General features: G+C 42.8%; 1 protein-coding gene across 1 annotated transcript in view; it reads right to left on the bottom strand.

The window, feature by feature from the left end:
- Positions 1 to 5176: 5176 nt before the first annotated feature.
- The window catches only part of LOC137503276 (hemolymph lipopolysaccharide-binding protein-like), a 47960-nt gene continuing 26041 nt past the window's right edge, over positions 5177 to 27095 (bottom strand). The window contains exons 3-6 of the mRNA XM_068230823.1: positions 25004 to 25139; positions 21534 to 21647; positions 17615 to 17839; positions 5177 to 5364 (exon numbers count right to left, since the gene is read on the bottom strand). Coding sequence (XP_068086924.1) covers positions 5219 to 5364; positions 17615 to 17839; positions 21534 to 21647; positions 25004 to 25139 — 621 coding nt within the window. The 3' untranslated portion in view covers positions 5177 to 5218. The remainder of the gene's footprint in view (positions 5365 to 17614; positions 17840 to 21533; positions 21648 to 25003; positions 25140 to 27095) is intronic.

The following is a 27095-nucleotide window of genomic DNA, read 5'->3' as shown; positions in this document are numbered from 1 at the left end:
TGTGAAGTATGGTTTGATGGCAGGAATATGCTACCAAGGAAATGTACAAGCTCTGATATGAAGTTTGAATGGATGGCCACACATTGTTACCTCGCAATCGCGCAGGCTCTGATATAAGATGTGGATGGACGGCCAGACAATATTACCTAGAAACTGTACGGACTCATAAATGTGCAGTATGGTTGGATGGCCAGAAAGTTTTACAGAGGAACTGTACAAGCTCTGATATGGAGTATGGTGGATGGTCAGTCAGTGTTACCTACTAAGTGTACAGGCTTTGATACGAAGTATGGATTGATGGCCGGAAAATGTTACCCAGTAACCATGAGGCTGTGACGAGTAGAACTGGTGGATGGCTATAAATAGTTATCTGGTTACTTTGAACGCTCTGTTGTAATGTGCAGATGGATGCCACAAAGTGCCATCTATTAATCTTTCAGGCTGTGATGTGAAGTATGAATGGATGGCCAGAGAGTGTTACAAAGAAACTGTACCGCCTGTGATGTAGAGTATGGTGGATGACCAAAACTTCTCACCTAGCAAATGTGCCGGCAGTGACATGAAGTTCGGATGGATGGCCAGAAGATGTCACGTAGTAACCGTGCAGGTTGTGATGTGAAGTATGGGTGGATGCCAGCCAACTTTACATAGTAATTGTACAGGCTGTGATGTAAGATGTGGATGGACGGCCAGACATTGTTACCAAGAAACTGTACAGGCTGTGATGTGGAGATAAGATGGATCGTCAGACAATGTTTACATACAACCGTGCAGTCTGCGATGTAAGATTAGAATGGATGGTCGGACTGTTACCTATCCACAGTGCAGATGTCAATGTCAATACTGTTAAGTATGGGTTTTAAGGACCACTCTACTGCCCACACGTCGCACAATACACGGACACCTTACACACCACACCTCAATACGGTAGCATAACAGCCTTCCTCTCAGGCCTACGGGCAAGTGTTCAACGCCTCACCGCTAGAACATTGATCTTAGTCAGTCACGAGACCGATGATGGACGGCCGTGACTGAGAGACGTACAGAGCGAAACTTTGATTTTCCTACATAGAAACGTGACACCAGTTTTAAACAATTTGTAGGCGGAAAGCTCAAGACATGTGTACTTCATTACAAACTGAGCTGTTATTAGTTCTGAAGAGATGTGTTGCTTGCAGAGGAATCTCGCAGAAAGTACCGTTTGCTATTTAGCGAAAAAGCAACTTTGAAAGTATTTAGGACCTGTCTGCTGTGTATACATTCTCTGTTACTGCGGCGCACAAGGTTGGATTCATAAAAATTAATTGTTTCCCTTTAAATAGAAATATGTAACAATTCATCACAGCGACACAAAGACCGCAGATGTCAGAGATTATCTTGTGAAAAACGAAAATGAATTCTAAAGATCGAGACCGCAGCCCTGAAGAGCTGCTCTGTTATCCGGCTCACCAGACCGCCACCAATAGTCGCACAGTAGATCCATGCAATTTTTCTCTCTTCAGAATATGGCAGTTGTTTCTGGGGTCGCTGTTTGCTCTTGGCTGGAAGTTGATCCTGTTGCTCCACAAAGCAAGATCATCTGCTTGTCTTCAACTAGGAGCTGGATCTAGACCTGCAATATTATAGACGATCCCGCTAGAAAACAGCTGTGTTCCACTGAGAGTAATAAAATCCTCGGTTTCCATGAGACTAATGGTTCAGGGCGCAGCGCTAATATCACCACCTGTGTCATGTGATGTGTCGTCTTTGCTGGGAATGCTGAAAACTGCACACTCGGACAAAATCGGACATTCCAGAAACTGAAAAGGCACGACGTGACTGTAAATACATTAGAAACTGCTTCCGAAAACAATGATGTGCTTCAGATAGAAGTCACTGCCTTCGGACACGTTAAGCAGATGTTAAAGTGAAATATCCGTCAGAACCGAGTTTTGTGGCTGGTTAAACCTCTGTCCGGAATGTGTCTCTGATCACAGTTCCCCGCAAAACCACCGTAAAGCTCTACTTCGGCATCTGCTCAAGATGAACCATTTCCAGAAGAGCTAAGTAACATTCAGGTTCACTAATTCTTCAGTGACAATCCGACAGAAAGTCAGTGCTGAAGTAGAAGACGTTGGTTTTACTTTTGTTACAATAACGACACACAACAATCCTCCATCTGTGCTAAGCGTGGAAACTCTGCTTCATGGGGTGGTGGTGGTAGTGGTGGTGGTGGAGGAGGAGGAGGTTGTGGTGTTGGACGTGGTGGTGGTCGTGGTGGAGGTAGTTATAATTTAACCACCCTCTATTAACACTAAACAGAAGTTAAACTGATAATGTAGAGAAATGAAGGTATCAGCGAAAGAAAGACACGGGCCACGAAGCCTTGAAAATGAAAGATACCGCTGGCTCCGATACCTAATACCTAAGGGGTCAGAAAATAACTAGTGTTGGCCAAGGAAGGTGGGTATGACAGATGAAAGTGAGGAGAGCTCCTAAAGTAAGTTGAAGCAGTGCTAGAACTCAGCTAAGTGTACAATGGTCGTCAACCAGCGATCCCAAATCAAGAACCTCTAGGGCTCCTTTTAGTCGTCTCTTACGAAAGGTAGGATTAACTTGGTTGTTATCAATCGCCTCCACCCACAGGGGATGTGACACAACCAGGCCGTTAATTCTGCCATTTGACTATTGCTATGCCAATAAAAATTGATGAGTGTCCTTTTAGTGTCAGACGTACATTGCCCCGCAGAAGCTCAAGAGGCTGTAGCAAAGCTGCAAAGTGGAAGTCTTTCAGCTTAATGATAGAGAACCATCCTAAACCCAGCAATGTTCAACGTCAAAAAGACGGTACAAAATTCCTCTAACGAGAACATTGCGAGAGTTCAGTCAGCGGAACTGTGCATCTCAGCACCGGCTTACTCAAGCCTAAACACATCAACCCAAAAAGGAAATATAATTCTCCCGCATGACCACTGTCTACCTGAAGGTCAAGGAAAGGCTTCCTCAGGTTCCTCAAGGCTCCATGGAATCAACTGAGTCAGTAAGTGGCAGGAAAACGGAATGACAAGACCAACAGTTCTAACTTAGTTTTAAGTAGAAAAGTAAAATAATTTCATCTTTTTCATCATTGAAGAGCCCTCACTTTGGGAGTCCTGCAGATTTCAGTGATGCAAGCAAATGATTAGGCAATTTGCTGAATTTAGGTTGTGCTACTTTTGACTTGAAACCTGAAGTACGTAATTCGTCTTGGATCCCCCGTAGTTACACTGGAGAACTTTCCAGTTGCGTTCTTTCTCTAGCTCTTCAATGTAACGCAAACTCAGATAACATCACCATAGCAAATGGATCGTGACCATTTGGCGATAACAAAGACAGTCCGAAGTGTCGAAACACGGCCTGCCTCATGGGAAAACTGGCCGTAATTTTCCAAACGCCAAGTGATTGCGGGTCTGTTGAAAACAACGCTGGATTTCTTACAATGGGAATTGCAACTGCGGCAGAGCAAACAAGTGTTTCATCCTCCGGCATCTCTCGCAATTAGTCAGATGACCAAACATATAGCAATTAAACACCTACGGCCTAAAGGATTCGAGATGGCAGGTATAGTATGTGTCTTCCGTGACGGCACATTCTCCATCATCGCAAGTGTGGGCAGAACTCCCGCGTATCGTCGGAGTACACAATTCACCTACTCATCTCCATCTCCCGTCACTTTCGGCAGGTATGTTCAGTTTTGGCTATAAAGCGCGAGGTTGTGGCACACCATCTCAGGCGCCCTTCATGGAGATGGACTTGAGGAGTGCAGCAAAGCGTCTCCTGGGCCGTACAAAATCATAACCATTTGAGTGACTGATCAACAGCATATGGCGTAAGGGCACTGGGATTCCAATTGCCAAGCCAGGTAAAGATTATGCCCAACAAATGGCCTCTGAAAGCTGCCTGTAGGGATGGATAATGGAAGACTTTTGCGGGCCTTCGATGAGCGAGGTTTCTTGACGTGTGTGACGGTCTGCCGTGGATCACAATTCAGGAGGCTGCTCCTCGGCAGTAGCACTTAGTCGCCGTGTTTTATTTTTACCTGGGAATGTCTCAGAACGGTACCTGGTGGTATTTTCACCATAAAACAGGGGGGATTGCGGGGACTTCATGTCCCTCATGCGTTTTCCGGTTCGTATATTACGTTCAAAATCATGGAGATCTTTACTGAATGCCGCTCTGTTCGCAGTCGTTCCATCGCTGTACGTAAACTGTCAGCTCTACATTTGAGCTCCAGAATGATGACGGTCCCTGAGTAAAGTGTCGAACGAGTCGAGAGACAGTAGAGAAAACCGCAGTTGCACACTTCTATCAACAATGGCGTGAAACCTCAATGCCCAATACATATGCCAGATGGTCTTGTATTTTTAAAAGAAGGTAACCGATAACATGTCTCATAACTTTGTTGTTTTAAGGGAAAGCTGAACGTTACGTGTCTGATGACCTTACTGAGTTTCAGGGAAGGTAGAACATCATGTGTCTGGTGACCATGTTGTTTTTAAAGGTTGGTAGAGCATTACATTTCTGATGACCTTGTTGTTCTTAAGGGAAGGTAGAAGATTACATGTCTCATAACTTTGTCGTTTTAAGGGAAGGCTAAAAATTACGTGTCTAGTGACCTTGTTGTTTTAAAGGAAGGAAGAACATTATGTGTGTGATGACCTTGTTGTTTTTAAGGGACGTAGATAATTGCATGCCTGATGACATTGTTGTATTTAAGGGATGGAAGAACTTTAGATGTCCCATGACCTTGTTGTTTCTAACATAATATAGAACATCACATGTCTGATGGCCTTTTTGTTTTTAAGCGAAGGTAGAAAATTACATGTCTCATGACATTGTTGTTTCTAACGGAATATAGAACATGTCATGTCTGGTGACCTTGTTGTTTTTAAAGGAAGGCAGAACATTACATATCTGATGACCTTGCTGTTTTTAAAGGAAGGCAGAATAGTACATGTCTGGTGACCTTGTATCTTTTGAGGGAATGTAGAACATTACATGTCCGATGACCTTGATTTTTTTAAGGAAAGGTAGATTATTTGATGTCTGATTACCTTATTGTTTTTAGAGGAACTTAGAACATACACGACTGATGACCTCGCTGTTCTGTAAAGTTTCCCTGTAGTTAGTGTTGAAACAGGGGAAAGAACTTCACGACTTATTAACAAGTATCTTTATTGTACACCAACACTGTACATGTTCACAGCGGGATCTCGCAGATGAAGGGCTGGAGTTGTGCACAATCGATGTTCAACAGCAGACCTTTGACGTAAGCAGCGGCGCACTTCCTACCAGCACTGTTATCCGGTTCACCAGGATACCACCAACTGCTGAGAGCAGACTCATCTGAAACACAGGACACAAGTGTCGTACACTCGATCCATAACACTTTATCTTTCTTCAGGTTATCCCATTTATTTCCGAGGTCACTGGAACACCCCAGGCTCATTTTGGTTTTCGCCTCAGATTTACGGCCAGATGGACTTCCTGACAACACGCGCATTTCTGGATGAAAATATCAACCCAGTATAGAGCGGGATTCGAACCTCAGCCTTCAGGACCCCCAGTGGATTTGGGAGTTAAGAAGAGCATCCACGTTATCCCCTGTTTGTCGTAAGAGGACACTAAAAGGTCAACCACTGGATCTCACTTGAGACCGTGGTTTGACGACCACGGTTCCTCTAGCTGAGCCTGGCATTTTCCCCACTAAATTCTTATCAGGCTCCTCTTTCTTATCTTTCTTGTGCGACCTCTCTGGGTCAACACTTGTTCTAGTCCGACACCGATGTCCTTGGGAGTCTTTCATAATCACGACCGTCGTGGGGCTTCTCTATCTTTCCGGTACCTTCAATTTTTAGAAGTGCCGGACCGCTTCTCATTGGTGTTAATAGAGGATGGTCTCCCAGTGGTATTCCTATTAAAACAATATTCACTGATCTACTTGACTGCATTGTTAAGCCACCAGTAATCTTATTCTAAAAATAATTTCTATTGATGGCAACAACTTACCACGTGAGCGGTTCGTCAAACTGGTATTACATATTGCTATCATGAAGTCAACCAGGTCCGTGTAAATGAGATCGGAATATGTTCACAGATCCACGAATTGGAGCAATGTCAATTTTATGTACGCTTTTCACAGGCAGCTGAAGCACTTTGTGGAAATTTATAAAGAAGTCTTGGATGTTATCTCGTGCTCCAGTTTTCAATCCGATAACTTTGATGTTACGAAGCTGGTACTTCATGTCGATACGCCGTGTGCTGCCAGTCAACTTCTTCCTGCACCTGGACTCTATTACGTGCATTTCCACATTCTGTTCCGCTCTTCTATATTGAATTGTATTCCCTATCATTACGCACCGCGGTATTTCAATTCTGATTTGATGTACTTATTCTTACAATTCTATTAATAAATAGTCTGTCCCTTATAAGACACAGTCATCGCTTTCGGTATATTTTCAACATTTTCAAGTTTCGTAATTCTTATTCGTGTGTTTTGGGGTTGCGACAACATTGTTGTTTTATTTTCCCGATAAGTACGACCCCGTGCGTAGAGACCATAGAATACATCCATGGTATTCCCTGCCAATCGTAAGGGGATAACAAAATGCGCCCAATGAGCTCTTCATTTTGGAGCGTGACTTAGTGACCGTGGGGAAGTTAGCTGAGTCCTGGCATTACTTCCACATAATTTTGTCAGGCTCCTCACTTTCATCTATCCTTGGTTAACTCTCGTTCTTGTCCGACCACGGCGTTATTACATTTTCGATACCTGAGGAGACTTTCATCTCCCCCTTCCCTTTCTTTAGCCGATACCTTCATCTCTCGAAGTGTCAGAACTTTTCATTCTTTTGCTCCATTAGTGGATGGCTGCCCAATTTTAGTTCCTCATAAAATACAAATACCACCATACCACATTCCAGTAATTAAAAATAGTAATAAGTAACAAATGCCGACATGAAATATTGATCAAGCTGCCTCAGAGACGATGAAGTCTTGTCGCTATAACGTACCACAGTGGTTCGAGTGATTGAATAGGCCAGAGAAGAAGTTGAAGTACATGCTGATGCTCCTCAAACCAAGATCAAATCCACTATGCCTGGAGCACTGTCGTCTGAAGAAGTTGTGGCAGTGCCTTGTTATACATCTGTTGACCTAAAATGTCCACTTAGTAAGAATCGCGCCGTGCTGTCAGAAACTCACAACATTATAAACTACTAGTGCTGTACGACAAGTAATTGGAAATAAGAACCACACATGTTAATGTATTTATGAAACAAAAGACAGATAGTCGTTACCCCTGGAAGTACTGAACGTTGAAAGGCATAACAGTCCATAATGATAATGTATGTATGTATGTATGTATGTATGTATGTATGTATGTATGTTAATAGTCTTTAACCCTTGAGGACTGGCGCGAAAAAATGTAACGCGAAGACTGGCGTATGGGTGTATTTGACCCGGAATTTTAAATTTTATTTTTAGCCATTGTTCACTACGTATAAAATGAATTGTGCCTAGACTGTTCTAATAAACTATTCTAAATTGTTTAATGTGATTTTTAAAAATTTATTCAATATAATATGGAAAATAAATACAATTATTGCATGAAGAGTAAAATAGACCTTAATAACGACAGGAAAGTATTTATCTTAAATTTCAGTCACTTAGGATGAACAATTTAAAGAAATATTCACATTAACATATAGCACAAGTCTCAATAAGTGTTTTCAGTCATTCACAAATCGTTACCAGAATTTCTCAAGAATTCATGGCTGTCCAAAATGTGTCCTTTTATTCACGCTGGCTGGTAGCGATACTCGCACACTGGAGACACATGGGAGCGGTGTGTTGACCACAGATCATTATTTCACAATTGCTGCACTCAGTTTTCGTCTTCCTGTCAGCACTGGAAGGGCAATACCCACATCTTGTTCGGCCTTTTTTAGCTGGAGGTCCTGTCATCGGAGTTTCAATGCTTACATATCCAGCTATCTTCGACCTCAGCGAACGAGGAAGGTTCTCCATTACGGCTCGGCTTTTCATGTGTTCGTGGACCATTTCCTGAGACAGTTGCTTGAGGAAAGCTCGTCTAACTACCTTATCAGGTCTCTTTGATTGATAGATAATGAGACTATTTATGTCAGCTACATTCAGCATGGCATAAAATACAGTTAGTGGCCAGCAGTTACTCACACGTCAAACGTTGTATGTTGCACAAAGCTCGTCAACAACATCAACGCCAGACTTTGTGCAGTTGTAAAATGTGTTCATCTCCGGCTTCTGTTTGTCACCGGTTTGACCATCAATGGCTGCGTCATGGTGCATTGTTGATAGGAGCAGCACGGTCTTTCCTTTCCTCGGAACATGTGATACCAGAGTCACTTGATTATCAAATGCGAATTTACTTGAATACTGTGGTCTGCTTTTGTGTTGTACAAAACTAGGAGGAATTTCTTTTTTATTCTTACGTATCGTTCCGACTAAAGTAAGCCGATGATTGTTCAGCAGGTCTTTTGCTAAAGGGACACTCGTGAACCAATTGTCGCACGTTATATTGCGACCGGTGCCACTAATTGGAACAATTAACCTTTTCACTACAGCCATGGCGGAGTTATCGACTTGATAAGGGCCTTCTGGTTGCTTTCCGGCATAAATTTCAAGATTTGACGTGTAAAAAGTTTTTGCATCAACAAGTGCGAAAATCTTAATTCCGTATTTTGCAGGTTTTGATGGTAAGAATTGCTTAAATTTGCACTTTCCACGGAAAGGTTCAAGTTTCTCATCTATCGTTACATATTCACCAACACAATAATTCGTCTTACAGTTCACAACAAATTCTTCAAATAAATCTCGAATTGGTGCAAGGTTATCAATACGTTTCCTTTCGCTCCTAGTTTCAGTGTCATCAAACCGGAGACATCTCAAGAGGAACTGGAATCTGTACATGGACATTGTTGCGGGGAATCTGTCCACTCCTGTACCGTCAGTATTCCACAGATCCCTGCAGTTCAAGTGGGACGATCGCAGTACTCCGGCAAGAAACAACAATCCGAGCAAAGCCTTTATTTCGATAGGGTTTGTGAGGGAGGCATTCCTTTGTCTTTCAAAATTAGGCTGTATTTTAGTTATATATAAATTTGTATATTTCGTTATAGATCTAATCATGTCCTCAGTGAAGAAGCAGTAAAATATATCAGATGGAGAATTCACATGTTTTGCCTTACCTTTCACTCCAGACAAGTGAGTCACAATATTCACCGCCCTTGTACGTACATTTGGTGGTTGACATGGTGTATCTTTCCATTTAGTAGTTTTATCCTTGCCTAAAATTACGTTACCACTGAATTCATCAGTAATTTCACTCTCACTATCACACGACTCAGCACTTGCCTCACTATCAGTGTTATGCTCACTTTCTGACACACAGTCTTCTTCACTTTCACTTGCCTGTCCTCCGATTCCTTCCTCCTCTTCATCTTCTTGAAATACTTCATCAATTAGCAGTTTTAAACGTTCTTGTTCCTTATTCCAATCCATCGCCACAGCTATCAAGATAAGCACTGACTTGACCGAGCAGGAGGCGGCGGGAACGAGGAATGCTTGCTCAACAAAGAACAGTCACGTGAGGACTGGCGCCTTGGGTAAATCTGACCCGCCGGAGAGTAACACACTAATAACTCGGGTGATGACAAAGCTATAACATGTCAACTTTCTCAGGATTTACTTCAAGGTCAGGAAGGAAGGTACTGAAGGCGACAGGAAACGAGGGATGACCAAATCAGAATTATAGGCTAATATTTAAGCCTCGGGTCAGAAACACCCATGCGCCAGTCCTCGCGGGTTAATATATACTATGGAGATAACATGGTTTGCATAGTGCGAATGATCCATTCACTGAGAGATAGTATTTAACACTTAACAGTTCGAGATCTTGTAATGTGTAACTGATGCCAATGATTCCCGTTTCCTCAGTAACTTTGTGTAAGGCAACAGAAGAGCCGTTGTAGCTGTGCACATCATCACACGAGGCAATCACTTCGCAGAAGTGATCGTCTGTCTATAACTGTGGAAACATTCTCATTATTTCAATATCGTCCTGAATGACAAACAAAATAAGGATTTAATACATGAAAGATCTGGTCAAGGTTCCTCACAGCCACCGATCTCTAGCACTCGGCGTGCTGGTAGCACCTGCATATCGTAACGTGCCATCCTGTGTTCCACTGAGTAACATCAGAGATAAACAAGACTCCTTCATGCGATGGTTTTCTAGGAGGTTCCTTCCCATCTGTAATTTTTCTACTTTCATTGAGCACGCCCACTGACGAAACTATGCCCATCCCGATCTGTCACCCGTAGTACACATTTTATAACAGACACAAACATATCTAAAGTCAATACAAACCAGTGAACCACCCAAAAGTCAGCCAAAGTGAAGCGATGAGAATCATAATTGCGATGAACGAAATACACAAAGGCACAATGCAAATATCACCCCAGTGGAGTGATAGTGTCCGACTGTACTTGTTGGTGGCTGCAGGGAATACAGTGATCCGAAACGTGCAAGTCGCTGACTCAAAGAGAAGCGGAAATTGTAGTAGCTGCAATAAGGAAGCTGAAAAGAGAGCAGAGTGAGATTCACAACAAATTCGAGCACTTACTTTTATTATAACTGAGAAGAAACGGGAAGGAGATGGCTTCAAATATCACAAAAAATAAGAAAATTCAAGCGCACCAGAAAGTAGAAACTGCTTCGTGAGTCGATGATGTGAAGGTGAAGAGAGCAAATACATATGTATCGATTAGTTAACCTGAGGTCAAGTGAAGTCACCGCGGTTCACGTCTAGACGTCATCTGTTCAGAAGAAAACATTTCCGGGATCAAATCGCAGAGACTATTAGAACAGCGAAGTTGGCTTTGGTCGTCTTACTATCGACGATGTCACTACTTGGTCTGAGGCTGAGGAGTTTCCGTAGTCGTTATCAAGGATATGGATGATATTGCCACACAACTTTCATATGTCTCTGAAGTGTTAGCATCTCAATTTGTAAATTACTGTTCACGTTCGAGTAGAGAGAGACACCATTGAGTTCTTGGCGATTACGACGAAGTTAGGAACACTACATATCTATTATACTTTCACGACGAGACATGTGGGCACTTTTAATTAATTAATTAATTAATAAGAGCATACAAATGCACATAGGGAAGTGTGGGTGTTTATTCTCTGGTATAATATAGTAGTGTTCTCTTGCGATTCTTGCAACAGGAGGAGTTTTATTTGTCACACAAACTACACGAAGAGTCCTTGTTGGGTTCATTGTATTTCGTGTCCTTGCATATTCTGTGGTGGTATCCACGTATCGCCAGGCTTGTCAGTGCAGAACGCACGTCGTGGTTTCCTTTTGTCCATCCTCTATCAATCATGGCATCTGTAAAGTAGAAATTCTCTTCTACATTCGTCCGCTTGTCTCGTCGGAGGGTCAATAAATATTTTTTTGGCTGGTTGATGACATTTCAAGTCCTCATTGAAGGAGGTTCATACGCAAGCCTTGAGGGCGCTTTTTTGCAATTCCGAGGGCTCATTTTAGGAAGCGGACTTTTACTTTTTCTATTGTCTCTAGAAATTCCCAGATCAGTTCCAAGTCGTACGTGATAATTGGTACTATTCTAGCGCTGAACAGAGTCATAGCTCTTATCGCTCTTTCCCTGATGTGGATCCTGTATGACGCTCCTGATGTCTCTAGAGTTAGTCCTAAGTATTTGTTCCCAGTAATATCTTGTCTTCGGTCGGTAACCTGCCCCTCTTCGAAAAACCTTATGTATACTTTTTCCTGGTTTATGACGAATTTGTTGTTTTCAGCTCAAATGTTCAGTTTGTTTAAGGCTTCTTTAAGGTCATTTTCGGTCTACGAACCTAGGACCATGTCATGAGGATACATATAGGGCGACACCGATTTCAGATTTTCAATGGATTTTCTGCGTCAGATGTAGCAATGCTAAACAGGAGGGGCTAACAGGGTCACCTGGAATTACTCAATTTGTTTGAAGGATTTCTTTTGATATACTTATCCCGTCGTTTATCGCTACATTGCTTTGTGATAGGAGTTTCCTATGAGTTTGACAATTGCCTTGTCTTCTATCATGGGGTCCATACTGTTCCTGTCCAACATGTCGAATGCCTTTGTAAAGTCTGTGAAAACTGTACAGTATTGGCCTTTGGGGTGTCTTAGCCGCCCAGATGTCTTCTTGTAGACATTTTATAGCCTGTGAAGGTGATCGTTTCCTTCTTAATCTGAATTGATACTCTTATATTTGATGGTCAGTGAAGTTCGTTTGTCCTTCTGATATTATACTCCAGAGCAATCCCTCGTTATGAGATTGGTTTGTCGGCTTGTCCCTTCCTTTATATCATGTCTTTATTCTAAATTTCCTCCAGTCCTCGCAGATTTTTCCGCTTTGTAGACATTTGCTGAACAAAAAGATCTATATATTTGCAAGGTGTTGTGCACTTCTTGAGACCGAGGAATCCTAATTCCGATCGTCTGAATATATGATTGCATTATTTAAATAAATAACTTAATAAACTCAACTACAAAACACACCAAGGAGTTTCTCAGCGGAGGTTTACGAACACTTGGTCTTTGTCCACTGTGAGACGCATTCGGTACTTCTCAAAATCTGGTTTCCGTTTTGTCCTCACAAGAAAGTTTTCAGCCCACACAATAGAGAACAGCTCTCCCACATCAGGGAAGCCATCCGGCTGTAAAATTGTGTGGCCCCACCAGAGAGTAGAGATGACCTCCTATGTGTCTCAGGAGGATGGGATGACCAAACAAGTGCGGTTTTATCCCCACCGGAATTGTTCATCTTCTCTGAGTGCAAACGGTAAGGACAAGGCCACACATTCTACCAATCAGAAATGAGAAAATCTGCGACAAAACACGGAACTGCGTTTCTGCATTTGAGACTGAGATAAATCAGCATCTTGGAGGAATATAAAGTTCTGGCTATGATGTAAATGAGACCTGGTAATCTGGCAATCTAGAAGTTGTAGCTTGCTGCTTGTGAGAACTGTTTAAGTCCGCGAGGGCTCCTCAAACATTTTCACGTGTCGAAGTAATGACATTCCTGCTCTGGCTCAGCTCAGTAATATCAATGACGCTGATAACGGTGATACGCGTATCCTTCTAGGTAATTCACGGCGATATATATCCTGAAACAGAGACAGCATTTACGTACGGTCGTCATCATTCAAAACCGTTCGTTATAATTATATAAAAATATTGTTTTCGAGATCATCTGAGCGAGTACCGAAAAGTACATTCTAGCCGTGAAAATGGAAATATGGATATTCTAAGCAAGTTTCTGGGACTTGACTCACGAATTACTTCAAGTGATTCAGAGAAAATAAGGAAATGTTTAGTAAGAAATCGGTAAAACACAACGTCAACTATAAATAGAGATCGGAGTAACTGACAGCTGCTGGTGATTGGTAGTGTGTGTGAAAAAGAGAACAATAAAATATGACGACAGGCGGTACATTTAAACAGGAAGCTACACATTCTTATTCACTCGGGCTGTTTGTCTACGAGCTTTACCTGTAATACTTATCGTCGCACATGAGTGTGTTGGTGATCAAGAAACACCCTGTACCTGCTAGTTGGTAGTAACATTTCTCACAACGAGAACTCCATGACGAGCAAATTTTATTAAATAGGATGTGCATCACTAAAGGCAATACACTTCTCCTACGCGATGCAGGAGCATTCGCACCCGTTTCCCAGGTGATCGACCGTCTGATGGTGAGAGATATTTCGAAGGCGTTTTTGACGGCTGCTTCGTTGTTGAACCTCTTTCGTGTCCAACCATGACCCCAGGGTACTGTTGTCGTGTGAGTGACTGCAGTCACGTCCTAGTACTTGAACTATGGGCAACGACTGAGGGGACGAGTTAGTGGTACTCAGAGTCGGGAGTAGTATTGGGCACCTCGGACATATTCTGAGTCATGGTCCTCCTTGAGTCGGGAGTAGTATTGGGCACCTTGGATATATCCTGAGACATGGTCCTCCTTGAGTCGAGAGTAGTATTGGGCACCTCGGACATACTCTGAGTCATGGCCCTCCTTGAGTCGAGAGTAGTATTGGGCACCTCGGACATATTCTGACTCATGGTCCTCCTTGAGTCGGGAGTAGTATTGGGCACCTCGGACATATTCTGAGTCATGGTCCTCCTTGAGTCGGGAGTAGTATTGGGCACCTCGGACATATTCTGAGTCATGGCCCTCCTTGAGTCGGGAGTAGTATTGGGCACATCGGACATATTCTGAGTCATGGCCCTCCTTGAGTCGGGAGTAGTATTGGGCACCTCGGACATATTCTGAGTCATGGTCCTCCTTGAGTCGGGAGTAGTATTGGGCACCTCGGACATATTCTGAGTCATGGCCCTCCTTGAGTCCGGAGTAGTATTGGGCACCTCGGACATATTCTGAGTCATGGCCCTCCTTGAGTCGAGAGTAGTATTGGGCACCTCGGACATATTCTGAGTCATGGCCCTCCTTGAGTCGGGAGTAGTATTGAGCACCTCGGACATATTCTGAGTCATGGTCTTCCTTGAGTCGAGAGTAGTATTGGGCACCTCGGACATATTCTGAGTCATGGCCCTCCTTGAGTCGGGAGTAGTATTGGGCACCTCGGACATATTCTGAGTCATGTTCCTCCTTGAGTCGGGAGTAGTATTGAGCATCTCGGACATATTCTGAGTCATGGCCCTCCTTGAGTCGAGAGTAGTATTGGGCACCTTGGATATACTGTATTCTTCGTCATGGCCCTCCTTGAGTCGGGAGTAGTATTGGGCACCTTGGATATATCCTGAGACATGGTCCTCCTTGAGTCGAGAGTAGTATTGGGCACCTCGGACATATTCTGAGTCATGGCCCTCCTTGAGTCGGGAGTAGTAATGGGCACCTCGGACATACTGTATTCTGCGTCATGGCCCTCCTTGAGTCGGGAGTAGTATTGGGCACCTCGGCCATGTTCTGAGTCATGGCCCTCCTTGTGCTCAAGAGGCGAGGACTATACAATCAACCGTAGGTCGCTAACCTGTCAGAGGAGAGACTCTCACTTGGACTATGTGTAAGTAGATGAGCAGCCTGCTTCACATAATTTACAGACCTGAGAATATTTTAAGCAAACCTCCGGGAGTAAAGGATTTCCAATTAGTTTTGACAGTGCAGGATTCTTTGGAAGCAAAGAGGTGAAGGAAATTATATTCGATATTAATCTATCGACCCACAGTAATGGGGAAATCATAACAAATAAAGTAGAAATGGGCGAGTTAGGAAGAGTTAGGAAATAATGATATTTCGGCAAGCGGTGATAATGAGGAAGGGATAGGAGGAAATCAAATGCTTTTAACAAGTGTTGAAAAGGGATGGGCAGCGTGTGGGTTACGGAGGGAAAAAGGAAAAAAGTAATGTTTTGGATTAATCTGGTAAACTCATAGTACTTCCGAACAGATAATGGTACAGGTGGAAGGAATATAAGAGGAAATATTCATCTTGACGTCGCGAACAACCAAGCTGACAGAGTAATAAGATGAGCCTGGAAAGTTAGTCAAGGTCCTTCTGATTTGACGAAAGCAGTAATTGTACCTATTTGTAAGCAAGAGAACTGCTAGAACCATCAAGGTACTTCAACGACACTGATGATGGTGATTCCTTCGTGCACCGGGCAAGGTATTCACTAGTATTTTTGGAGGGAGAAACCAATAAATGTCTTATACTGTGTTGGATGAGACCAGTGTGGTTTCAGACCTCAGAGGGGTTTTCATGGTCAGGTCTTCAGTATTCGTCACATAAGTAAAAAGTGCTATGATATGAATAGCAAGTTTTGTTTATGTTTCGTAGATCTAGAGAAGGCATATGAGAGAGTACTTCAGGGAAGGATGTCAGCCACACTGGGAGAATATGGGATTAAGCTAGATTATTGGGAGCAATAAAAATCACTTATGTTCACATTGAAAGTGGATGGTAGAACGAGTTCTTGATTCAAGGTACTTACAGGGGTGGGATATGGCTGAAATCTTCAATGTTGTTGTTCATAGTTTACAAGGATCATCTACTGGAAGGTATAAAGCGCCAGGGATGCTGAAATGTCGTAAGCATTTTGGTGTTAATGGCAGACAGAGCTGAAAGCCTGCAGTCTAATTTCTTGGAAAATAAAATAGGTGCAGTGAGTCCGGCATTAATATTGGCATTACCATGAATAAAGGGGCTCCCTGGCCGAGGCGGTAAAGGCGTACTTGGTTCGCCCGGAAGGACGTGGGTTCGAATCCACGTCAGAAAGTCGTAACATTTAGGAAATTAGATTTCTACTTCCGGAGATGCATATGGCCCTGAGGTTCACTCATCCTACACCAAAAATTAGTACCAGGTTAATTCTTGGGGGCAAAGGCGGCCGGGCGTAGAGCTAACAACTCTACCCCATCAAGTGCCGAGGTTACGAATAGTGGAAGCCTTTACCTTCCACCACTCCCAGGGCCTTCGTGGCCTGTACGGAGATGTCTTTGCTTTTTTTTATTGCCAAGAAGAAAGTCATGTCAGTGGGGAAGAAAGTTCCGAGAACTGAATGTCAGGTCGGAGATACAAAACTGGAACTTCTCCCAGGAAGCAAGGTGCAGCAAAATTAATGCAGTGAGCTCTTGTATGGAACGGTCTGTTTTCAGGATATCTCGTCCATACGTTAGTTGTAATATACATTGCAATAACGAGAATGAAGTCTAGAAACACCGGGTGGGAACAATGACAGGAAGGTACCCAGAATGAGAATATAAATGCTACGTGATGCATAAGCTCCATTGATGAAGCGGTACACCGGTGTTGGGGTCGCGTGAGGTGAATGGAGGCTGATGGGTTACCTGCGAGAATAACGGAGTCAGCCATCGAGGGTAAGAGCAGTAGAGGAGATCAGGACTCAGTTTCTAATTATTTAAAGGCAAGAGGTGTGGAACCAAACGAGGGTACAGCAGTCTATAATGATGATGTCCCTACCACGACCCCAGTGTGTCCTACTCTCTAGTTGACGTCCGTGATAAACACGCACGCCTTGATGCAGCACATAGCCTACTCCTGTCAAAGAACACCGAGAGGTCTGCTCAAGGATTAACGTCTCCCTCCTACAGATGAATGTCCTCATACCCTCACTTTACGACTCTTTCCCTTCATTTAGACATAAGTAATATTAATCACTTTATGTTCCAGTAACTACATTCGTATGGTTTGGGAGACGCCAACGTGCCGGAATTTTATCCATCAGGGTTTATTTTATGTGCCAGTAAATCTACCGTCACGAGACTGACATACCACCGAACTGAGCGAGGATCGAACCTGCCAAGTTGGGCTCAGAACGCCAGCGACCTACCGCTTGGGCTACTGAGGGCAGGACTTCTTCATTCCTCCCCTGATTATAGGCAATACAGTGTGGTCGTCAGCCAGTGACATCGCTAAATGTCGGCTTCTGTTGTTTAATATGACAAATGTCTTCCGTCCGACATTCGGTAATTCATGAGGAGAAGAGAGCTAGAGAGAACTCACCTTTCACAGACACCCAACGATCTTCACCTTCGGGCTTGTAAACTCCCATCCAGGGGCTCCAGATCAGACTCTCGAACATTGTAGGGACCACCTCTCTTCTCTCCCGTTCACTTTCCAATACCATGAGATCGCCTCCGTCTCTCTTGCACTGCTCCCTGGCGTCACTCCAGCTCTTTTCTTCACGATGCGTCTTATAACAGTTGAAAGCTTCAAACAGTCGGTAACCTGTGGGCAGATAGAACATCACACGTTTATATTTTAGACCATCCTACGAATGAAAATGACGATGCTTCATTATTTGTCGTACTCTTCGATGCATGATATGATCAGGAGACACTGTAGCGTACAGAAGAGGAGTTGATGAGCTGAAGTGAAGGACGTGAGGTACGATAGCGGAAAAGGAGAGGGTGAAACGCGGTGCCGACATGCAGCCTACTTCGCTCATAAAGCAGCAAGCGATTTGCTCATGGCTCAACTTCGCCCTCACTCTAAATGAGCAATGTGGTGAGGTTTGTAATGAATCCAGGCTTTTGTACGCAATCCACCAGCACCTCTCCCACCCGGCTTGCCAACATTGTGATGGTGAAAATTGTTTCGACCAACGGGACGCCTTAAGCATCTTGCCCAGCAGGCGGACCAGTGCTTCTATCTACGTGATAAACTGATTTGTGCAGCTCATTTCCGGAGCTGGATCGTTCGGAGTATTTTCGAAATGATTTAGCTGACTTGGAAACAGCCGTCTCTCTTCGTATTCTGGAGGTGTGAAAAATTAATAATCAAGGAAATCACCGTCGTATTTCCTGTACTTGGTCATGGATACTTAAATATGTGTGGCGCGTCTGAAAGTGCCCAGTTTTCTGCTGAGTAACTTGGACTGGAAATTGGACATATTAGATTCTTTATGTTGCCGGATATTGCTAACGATTTCCATAACGTTTTATTCTACTGGCTACCATGTGACTTGAAACCAATGATTCCTACACCCGCCTGCTCTAATTGTATGATGATATGAATTAGAATGTTTGCAATTATATCACCAGGGGTGACGTTCATTCCAGCACGCATTGCTTTGGGCTGGATCCAGCTGAACACACAGGGAACAAACATGAAGCCAGACCATGATATGCCAACTGATCTTCATTTTTCTGAGATAAATGCTTCCTAGTAAGAAAACCTTCACTTGTAACGATTCACAGCTAAACATACTTCCTTCTGTAAGCTTTAGCTCGTATAATATCAACGTCCATGCTCCTTCTTCCACTCAAACATTGCACTATGGCAGCAGTAGCACGATCATTTAAGGCCCTTCACTCAAATGAGCTTTGGTAGGCTAAGTGGCGGTAAGTCGTGATGATTAAGCGGTGCCGAAAACCACTGGGAGATTTTGTTTTGAGAATCCAAGGCAATGCATTCCATTCTTAACTTTCAGTTGATATTTCTTTAACATTGTATAGAATATAATTATTTCCTATTCTTGTTGACTTATGTTCAGATTCGGGATTTTTATAGTGACATCTGTCCGCGTGGATTGCTCCTTCTCTGGAGAGTTACGTTTCCTAACTGTCCTCGGGAGAAATTTCATCGATCTCCGTAAATTACTTTACTTTTACCAAGAAGTAATGCTAAAAATTGATATTACACATAAAAACAGATTATGAGTCGGATATATGTCCTTTCCTCGGACAGCCTCCTCCCACTGCTCTAAATGGCTACCTGAAGATGATCGGTTATGTGTACGAAACATGCGGCAGTGTCTTCAAGCGCAGTAAGACATAACTCAAGACGCACTATGTATTAATGACTACCTCTTGAATTTCGTTGCATTTCCCCTGTTTTTTTGCCACCTCAATTTGCTCACTATTAATAACTCTGGAGCCGCCTAAATCTACATTAATCATTCACTAGAGGGGGCTTTTCTCCAACTGAAAAGTTTCTACTATGTACTGTATTTCCAATAGTTGCGAGGAATACAATCACTAGAATATGGTCCACATTGGATTTCTTAAGAGTGAACGACATATTACTAACTTCATCATTTGTACAACTTTGGTTAAATGACACGAGACATTATTTTGCAATATTTTAAAAGTTAAATCTCAGCGGTTGGCAACACTGCAATTATGAGTATTTCTACCTCATTACGCCTTGATTAGTCACAAAATGCAGCTGTTTTGTGTTGGCCTGCGAGGTCCATGTTATACATTAGTGTAGAACAAACGAGCACTCACACAAAACAGGAGCACATATGACAGTCAGTAAATCTGAGAACATCAGCACTGATCAACGGCATCCACACTTTGGAAGAACCGCCGTTCTCAGGACGAATTATGAGAATACTGTGAAAGAAAACAAAGGCCAAGTCATATCGTCTTAGAACGTCCTGAACGCGCACATATTGTGCCACTCATCGGAAAGGCATCTGCAGTTGTACCAAGTAAAGTAATGAGAGTTACCGAGCGCAAGAGATAAATGGAGAACTTCTGCTTGACCACTGTCTACCTCAAGGTCTATAAAGAGCTTCCACATGTTCTCCACGTGCCCAAGGAACCGCGAGGGAAGAATGGAATAACTGACAGAGAGATGACCTGTAATTCAAACTTCAGCAAGTTTTCTATATAAAAAAATTCTTTACAAGATTCACGTGTCTCTTGATTTAATATTTCAGAAAAATGTCTTGATAATTATTCCTTTCATACGTAATATTGATCATCTTTATGTTTATGTCCTTCAGATTGGAAGATGGAGGGACATACGTCACTGGTGTGTAACCATTCAGGGTTCTGTGGTAGGGTGCATGTTTTTACATAGAGTAACTCTTCTTAGCGAGATCTAAGCAGTTATCTCCGTTAACGTTATGTTCACTAAAAATGTGATGTAAGGGAAGTTGTAGGAATTAGAAGTTTTGATCGATTCGTTTACATACAAATTCATCCTACAACGGATAATAGCAGAGGTGATACTTAGTTGCAGTCCTGTGAGGTGCTGCGTCCATATCACATCGCGGAGACGTTACAGAAGGAACAAAGCAGTCATTTTACTTTTTTGATAGCGCAGCAAAAAGGGAGACATCATTAACAACGGGTTTCATGATTTTTCAGTCAGAGTGTTGAACTGTACCGCAGTTCACATTCTGTCCGGGTTAACTCCGTAGTGTAGCGGTTCAAGTGTGCCCATGCTTTCTTCCCACTGCTTTGAGAAATGTAATGTTGGCAGGACTGCCGATATCTAGTTAAATATGCTCACCTCCATTGTGAGTGCTGCTGGAAAGAAAAGCAAGGACACGAGTTCCCATTACTTACCACATTCAGCACCGTTATGTGAACTGAGTCTTGGAGTATTCCATTGCAATCTGCTGTTCGAGTGCTAGTAAATAAATACGTGGAGTTAGCAGCTCCCTTACATCATCTAGAAGCTGAGGAGGGAGACGAGCATACATCCAGAGTTCAGCACATCATGGGGCTGTTTGCTAGGTTGTGGACGTATTGCATTTAACTTGGAAACTAGAAGTAAGGAAGTGTGGATCCCTGGTGGTTCCTATGGGGTAGTTTCTTGTTTGCTTTCCTCCCACACAACATGACACAAACTCAGATAACGTCACCCTAGGAAAGTGCCATAAACGTGTAAAAGGTACTATATGTACACACCCAGATTTTTGTGTCGTGCATAATTAAGGAGCCACGGAATCACCTTGGGGGATTTCGAACCCATGACCTGTATAATACAATCCTACAGTTGTTTCCACGTGATAGTAACACCGGTTCGCGTGTGGGGCTACGATACGTCGCTCAGCTATGGAACACTCACCGGGTCTCGCCTTCACTCTCGTTTCTCTTCCTACAGCAAGTTTATCATATTCTCTTTACTACAAGGAGAGCGTAGGTCCCTCTTACACCATTCACGGATAATCTGCTTAACTCACCTGAATGAGGGCATGACTTTGGTTTAGTAGTAGTTGTTGTAGTTGTAGTGGGTGTAGTAGTAGTAGTAGGTTTGGATGTAGTATCTATAGCTGGTGTAGTATTCGTAGAAGTACCTGGAACAAAAAAACTCACGAAATAATTAATTTCTGGTAAACAAAAATCCCGAAAATCTATCAGAGTCTCTGTAAGTAAAATCCGGACATAATTATTTCACGGTCACAGCAATGTCTGCTTCAAAATACAGTTATGTATAAAAACACGTCTGTACCAAGTTTTGGTAAAAGTATGTGCTTCTCCCGTCTTTTAAAGGTTTGTTGTTATTGTGTGGAACATTACTCTTTATGATAATGCTGCTCCAGATCGGTGTATTTGGTTTGTTTTATCATTCTTGAAGGTGAAAGAAGGTTACATTTTAACTTAGATCCTTCTACACAGAATGACAAGCTTAAAACCTATAAGGTTTATTTGATTACTAATGAAGGTAATTTCAGTTTATATCACTACATATTGCTGTATTTTCAAAGCTTGGTTATACAGCAACGGGAATATTACATCTTAGGTCTCCTTCACTCAGGGCATTCATTCCAGCTGTCAGTTTTACCGAGAGTAACCTTGGTTTTACAGAAAGCTCTAAATCGTCTCATTTATAACTGATGCCACGTAAATAAGTTACGAGTATAAAATAAAAAAAATTTATATTCGGTCTGACCTGAAAGAAAATGGGAACATAAATTTCCGAGTCCTGAGCTGAGGAAATGTCTGTAACCAATAGGACATGGTTCGCTGGTGGTGGCGTGTATTGGAAGTCTTCACTGGAAACTCCCGTAGGAGAGTCACATGTGAACCATTCTGTTTGGAACACAGCTAACAACATGTGGTCTGCTCTCCCTGTTCTGCAGTAGTGAGACGATCACCGTATGATCGGACACTTGGTGAGGGAACCCTGACAAATAGGTACCATCCCAGCATTCACCGAGCAGTGAGATGTAAGGCTCTCCCACAACTTAGTGTGGCTTACGGATACCCAAAATGCTAAAAACAGGAAACATTCTTAGATTTTCAACCTTCAAAGGAATTTAAAATTTTTGATACAGCCCGAGTACCATATTAAAACCTTCCTCGTTGTTTGAAAGTCAGGGACAGCTTAAAGTGAAAGGAAATAATAAATCTTACTCAAGACGTTTAATTCCGGTAGAGTGGTCTTACATGAGATGAGAATAAGGTCTCTGCTCATTTCAAACTTCTGGGTATAGAAGTTCAGGGACGAAGGGATAACAATATGCCAGTTTGTTTCTTCCAGCTCGCCATCAGAGCAACACTCCTCGCTCATTTTTAACCACAAAGGAAAAAAAACGAACGCAGCTGCCGCCAAAAGGAAGGCAAGAGCCACAACGGACAGGAAACTGAAGGACCCGCTAGACCAAGAGACCAATGGAGGTCCACCTCTCTCTGTGAATTGCAATTAATGTACATACTATCATTTTCGCTACAATCACATTATTCTCTCTGTCGTTATCCACATCTGATCAAATACTTTCTCGTGTGCATCAAGCCATCCATGTCAGTAGGCCTACACCCCGAATATATCGCTTTCTGAACACGTTCTTCAAGTTTAACTTTTTAATAGATAACACATTCTTCTTTCATCCGTATAAATACTCCCCCTCGTATCCATTGCATCCTATCTGAACAATAAACCCTCCAATTCCGGAAGAAATTTCCGCATCATTATGTCACTTCATAGACACGATCCAACTCCTTATATAACATCTGATAAACAAATATATACTGCGTTACTTCATTATATCCTTCTCCTTACAACTGCCATGTCCCTGTTCACTCACGTCAGCTGCCTAGTCCTCAATATATCTCTTATAAGCAAACCCCTAACTTACACACACACATGAGCTACAAACCTCACTCCCAGTCTCACACATACCTACTCCTTAGTTTCATCTAAAGTACCCGTTCATTCAATATCCCTCCTAAAATGTATCCAAATAATCATAATCCTATCTCCCTTCAACTTCATAACAAGATCCCACTCTGTGTTGGTAGTTATTCCTGCTTGTCGTACGTTGTTCGTACCAGCATTGAAACTACCACACAATCCTTACACTCCTCTTTCGTCAACTTCTGACTTAACGTAACTCCTCTACCTTGGTTCCCTTTCCTCCACGCACTTCTCCTGAGCCTAACTAAAGAGTCCTCAATGACCAGAGCCTCGACCCCATCCACGTCATTAGATCCCCTCCCTTACTACTCTCCCTATTCTTCTTTGCTGTTCGCAGATCCTACTTCATCCTCCATTTTCTCCTTCTATTGATCCTGTTTCACGCCCTCTACTCTACGTTTCCCTTTTCTCTGATCTCCCTACTTCCTGTAACACTTTCACTTCCCCCTCTTCCCCTCTGTGTTTTACCAGCGGTGCCTCACGGATGCCCTAGTGAAAATTCCCCTTGTCTTGATCCCTTTTCCCTCAGTTTCCTTCCCCTGAAAAAGTTAGCGTACCTGTCGTTCGGAACTTCCCCTCCCATCGCATCCTGTACATTGTTCCTGTTCTCCGTCGAAACCCTAAGCTTATCCCATATCGCCGTCCAGACACCTGCTCTTCGTTTGTGCTATGATCGTCCAATCTCGTCTTAAGCTCCGTAGTGTAACGGTTAGCGCAATTACTTGCAATTCAAATGTGTCCACCCTTTTATACCCACTGCTTTGAGAAACTTAATGTTGGCAGGACGACAAGTATGTAGTTAAATACGCTCACCTCCATTGAGAGTGCGGCTGGAAGAAACTGCACGCCCTCAAGGCAAGGACACGAGTTTCCATTACTTGCCTTAAGCATTCTTCTGTAACCCCACATTTCAAAGGCCTCTACTCACTTTCTCTGCTTAGCATGTTGCTATCCCATGCAGTCTCTCGTTTCAGACAAATACTTCCACAAACGACGGCCTGGATAGTATATTCATGGTGAGTAGAAGGTTTCGTCCTGCTAGCTTCTCCTGTCATTGGTTATTCTACTTCCTAGTTCCCCAAATTCCTCCACCTCCTTAATCAGTACAATTCCTAGTCCAATATCACCTGTTTCACCTGACTTTATCTACTACATTCCACTGCTCTTATTTAGTATTTCTTTGATTTCCTCCAGAACAATGACTACTATTGCCTGCGCTATATACACATTAAGATGTAAGAGAGGCAGACTACACACCTGCCCGCTCGCTGGCGGATTGTTGCTTCCATTATTCTGACCAGTACAGTTTCTATTATTCTTCGCTCCCTGTAATTAATTCCAATCCTCTCCGGAATATCAGAACGCGTTGTCCAGTCTCCTATATCGAACAGGTAGGAGACTAACACAAGCGCGCCCCCTAGCTGATAGCCGCCCACAAACACTGGGGTCCTACTTCTTTGAGTTAAGGGATACCGAGTGTGTATGAGAGTTTCATTACAACGATCAGAAACTTACCGTGTACTGGTCGATGTACAGTAGTCACCGAAACAAGCTGCTCAATTTCACTGCTATCACATGATCTTCTTTCTTGGTGGACATTCACGGCTAATTCCCATTGGTTCTCCGTCGATGTCAATCGCCGCGTGTCAACCTGTAACGAAGATCGCAAACCTTAGACATAGACCTTACACTTAGTTGACAATCCACTGTAATTCCAAGGTGGATATGGAGCACGCATTTGGAACAATCCTGCCTCATCACACTCGTGATTATTTTTTATTTTTTCGCACGTCACATGAAATGCCATTATGCCCATCTACCACAACACACAACGATGATTGGTGTTTTATTCGACGTTTCGCCGTAGCATAGAGTGGTAATTGGAGACATGTTGTTTGTTCCTTATTCTGAGACATTACTCTGAAAATCGCAGAGTCATTTTATTCAGTGTATTGTTCGTGTGTTTATAAAGCACGAGTTGTCGGGTTTTCTGGGCATCATCCTCCTGCTGTAAAATTTTACAACATGTCCAACAACGACGCTTCTGAAGTCTTATGACCAATGTTGCGAGGTAACTCGTAACTGTGTCGAGAATTAACTTTTAAGCATTAAATAGCATTTGGTGTTCGGTTGCTCTGCGTAGCTGTGAAATATTTAAGCTCACCAAGAAGACTGATGACGTGCTCTAAGTCCTCGATAATATCTCCTTAACACAGGAAATACCAATTTTAGAAGTTAGGAGTGGAGGAAATCAACAGCAAATTACAGATACAGGGAGTACTTGTTATCATTCCAGGCAGTTTAGCAGTAGATATAGCCTGGCTGGACTACTTCTTACAGTTCTAGGCAGTGTAGCACTATATATCACCTGGCTTATGGCTCGAAGCAGCGTAGATGTAGATATGACCTGGCTGGACTACTTCTTACAGTTCTAGGCAGTGTAGCACTATATATCACCTGGCTTATGGCTCGAAGCAGCGTAGATGTAGATATGACCTGGCTGGACTACTTCTTACAGTTCTAGGCAGTGTAGCACTATATATCACCTGGCTTATGGCTCGAAGCAGCGTAGATGTAGATATGACCTGACTGGACTACTTCTTACGGCTCCGTGTAGCAGTAGATATGATCAGGTTGGACTACTTCTTACGGTTCCAGCCAGTGTAGAAATAGATATGACCTGGCTGGAATACTTAACATGGCTCCAGGCTTTTTAGCTGTAGATATGACCTGGCTGGAATACTTCTTAAGGCTCCAGGCTGTGTAGTAATAGATAAGACTTGGCTGGACAACTTTTTATAGATCCAGGCAGTTTTATTGGAAATAAATATTTATATAAAGAATGAAGAGCAGATAAAACCTCTTGGCAGATATGTAAGATATGTTCAGACCAAATCATGCGTTCGTCCATGATAACGCTGAGGTTCTTCACTTGTGGTACAAAAGGAATTGCAACATTCTGAAGGATTACTCTCGGCAATGGAAGTTTATTAATACTTGCCATTTGATGTTGATAGCCTAGAAAGATTACTTGTGACTTTGTAGGATTCACTTGAAGGCCGTTGGCAGCAGACCATTCACTAACAGTCTGTAAGTCAATGTTTATTAAGTCTATACTTTCCTGAAGGTCTTGCGCTGTACAGTCTGTGTAGAGTTGAAGGTCGTCAGCGTACATGCAGTATTTGCAATGTCTTAAAATCGATGATACGCCATTCACAAAGAGTGCGATAAGAAAAGGTCCGAGTACAGAGCTTTGAGGGACTCCTCTATTCACGTGACGCCACGAGGGAACGATTATATTATTATCTTTCACACATTGTTGACGTTCGTGAAGGTAGGAATGCATATATGTATGTATGTATGTATGTATGTATGTATGTATGTATGTATGTATGTATGTATGTATGTATGTATGTATGTATGTATGTATTGTACCGGTTACGACCTGTACATAAGTATTTTTTGAGCATAAGTTTCGTTTATTTACCACGCGTAATGTTCCGAGCGCGGATGGTTTGTTTACAAGCAGCGAGGACCAGCTAGCGAAGTGTATGACGACTGTGAGCTGTGACGTAGCCACAGGGGCTAGCTAGGCCGCCCGCTCGTC

The sequence above is a fragment of the Anabrus simplex genome, chromosome X (genome assembly GCF_040414725.1).
Source record: "Anabrus simplex isolate iqAnaSimp1 chromosome X, ASM4041472v1, whole genome shotgun sequence".
Classification (NCBI taxonomy): Eukaryota; Metazoa; Arthropoda; class Insecta; order Orthoptera; family Tettigoniidae; genus Anabrus; species Anabrus simplex.
Note: the sequence above shows the minus strand (reverse complement) of the source record. Positions and strands in the feature narration are given on the sequence as shown.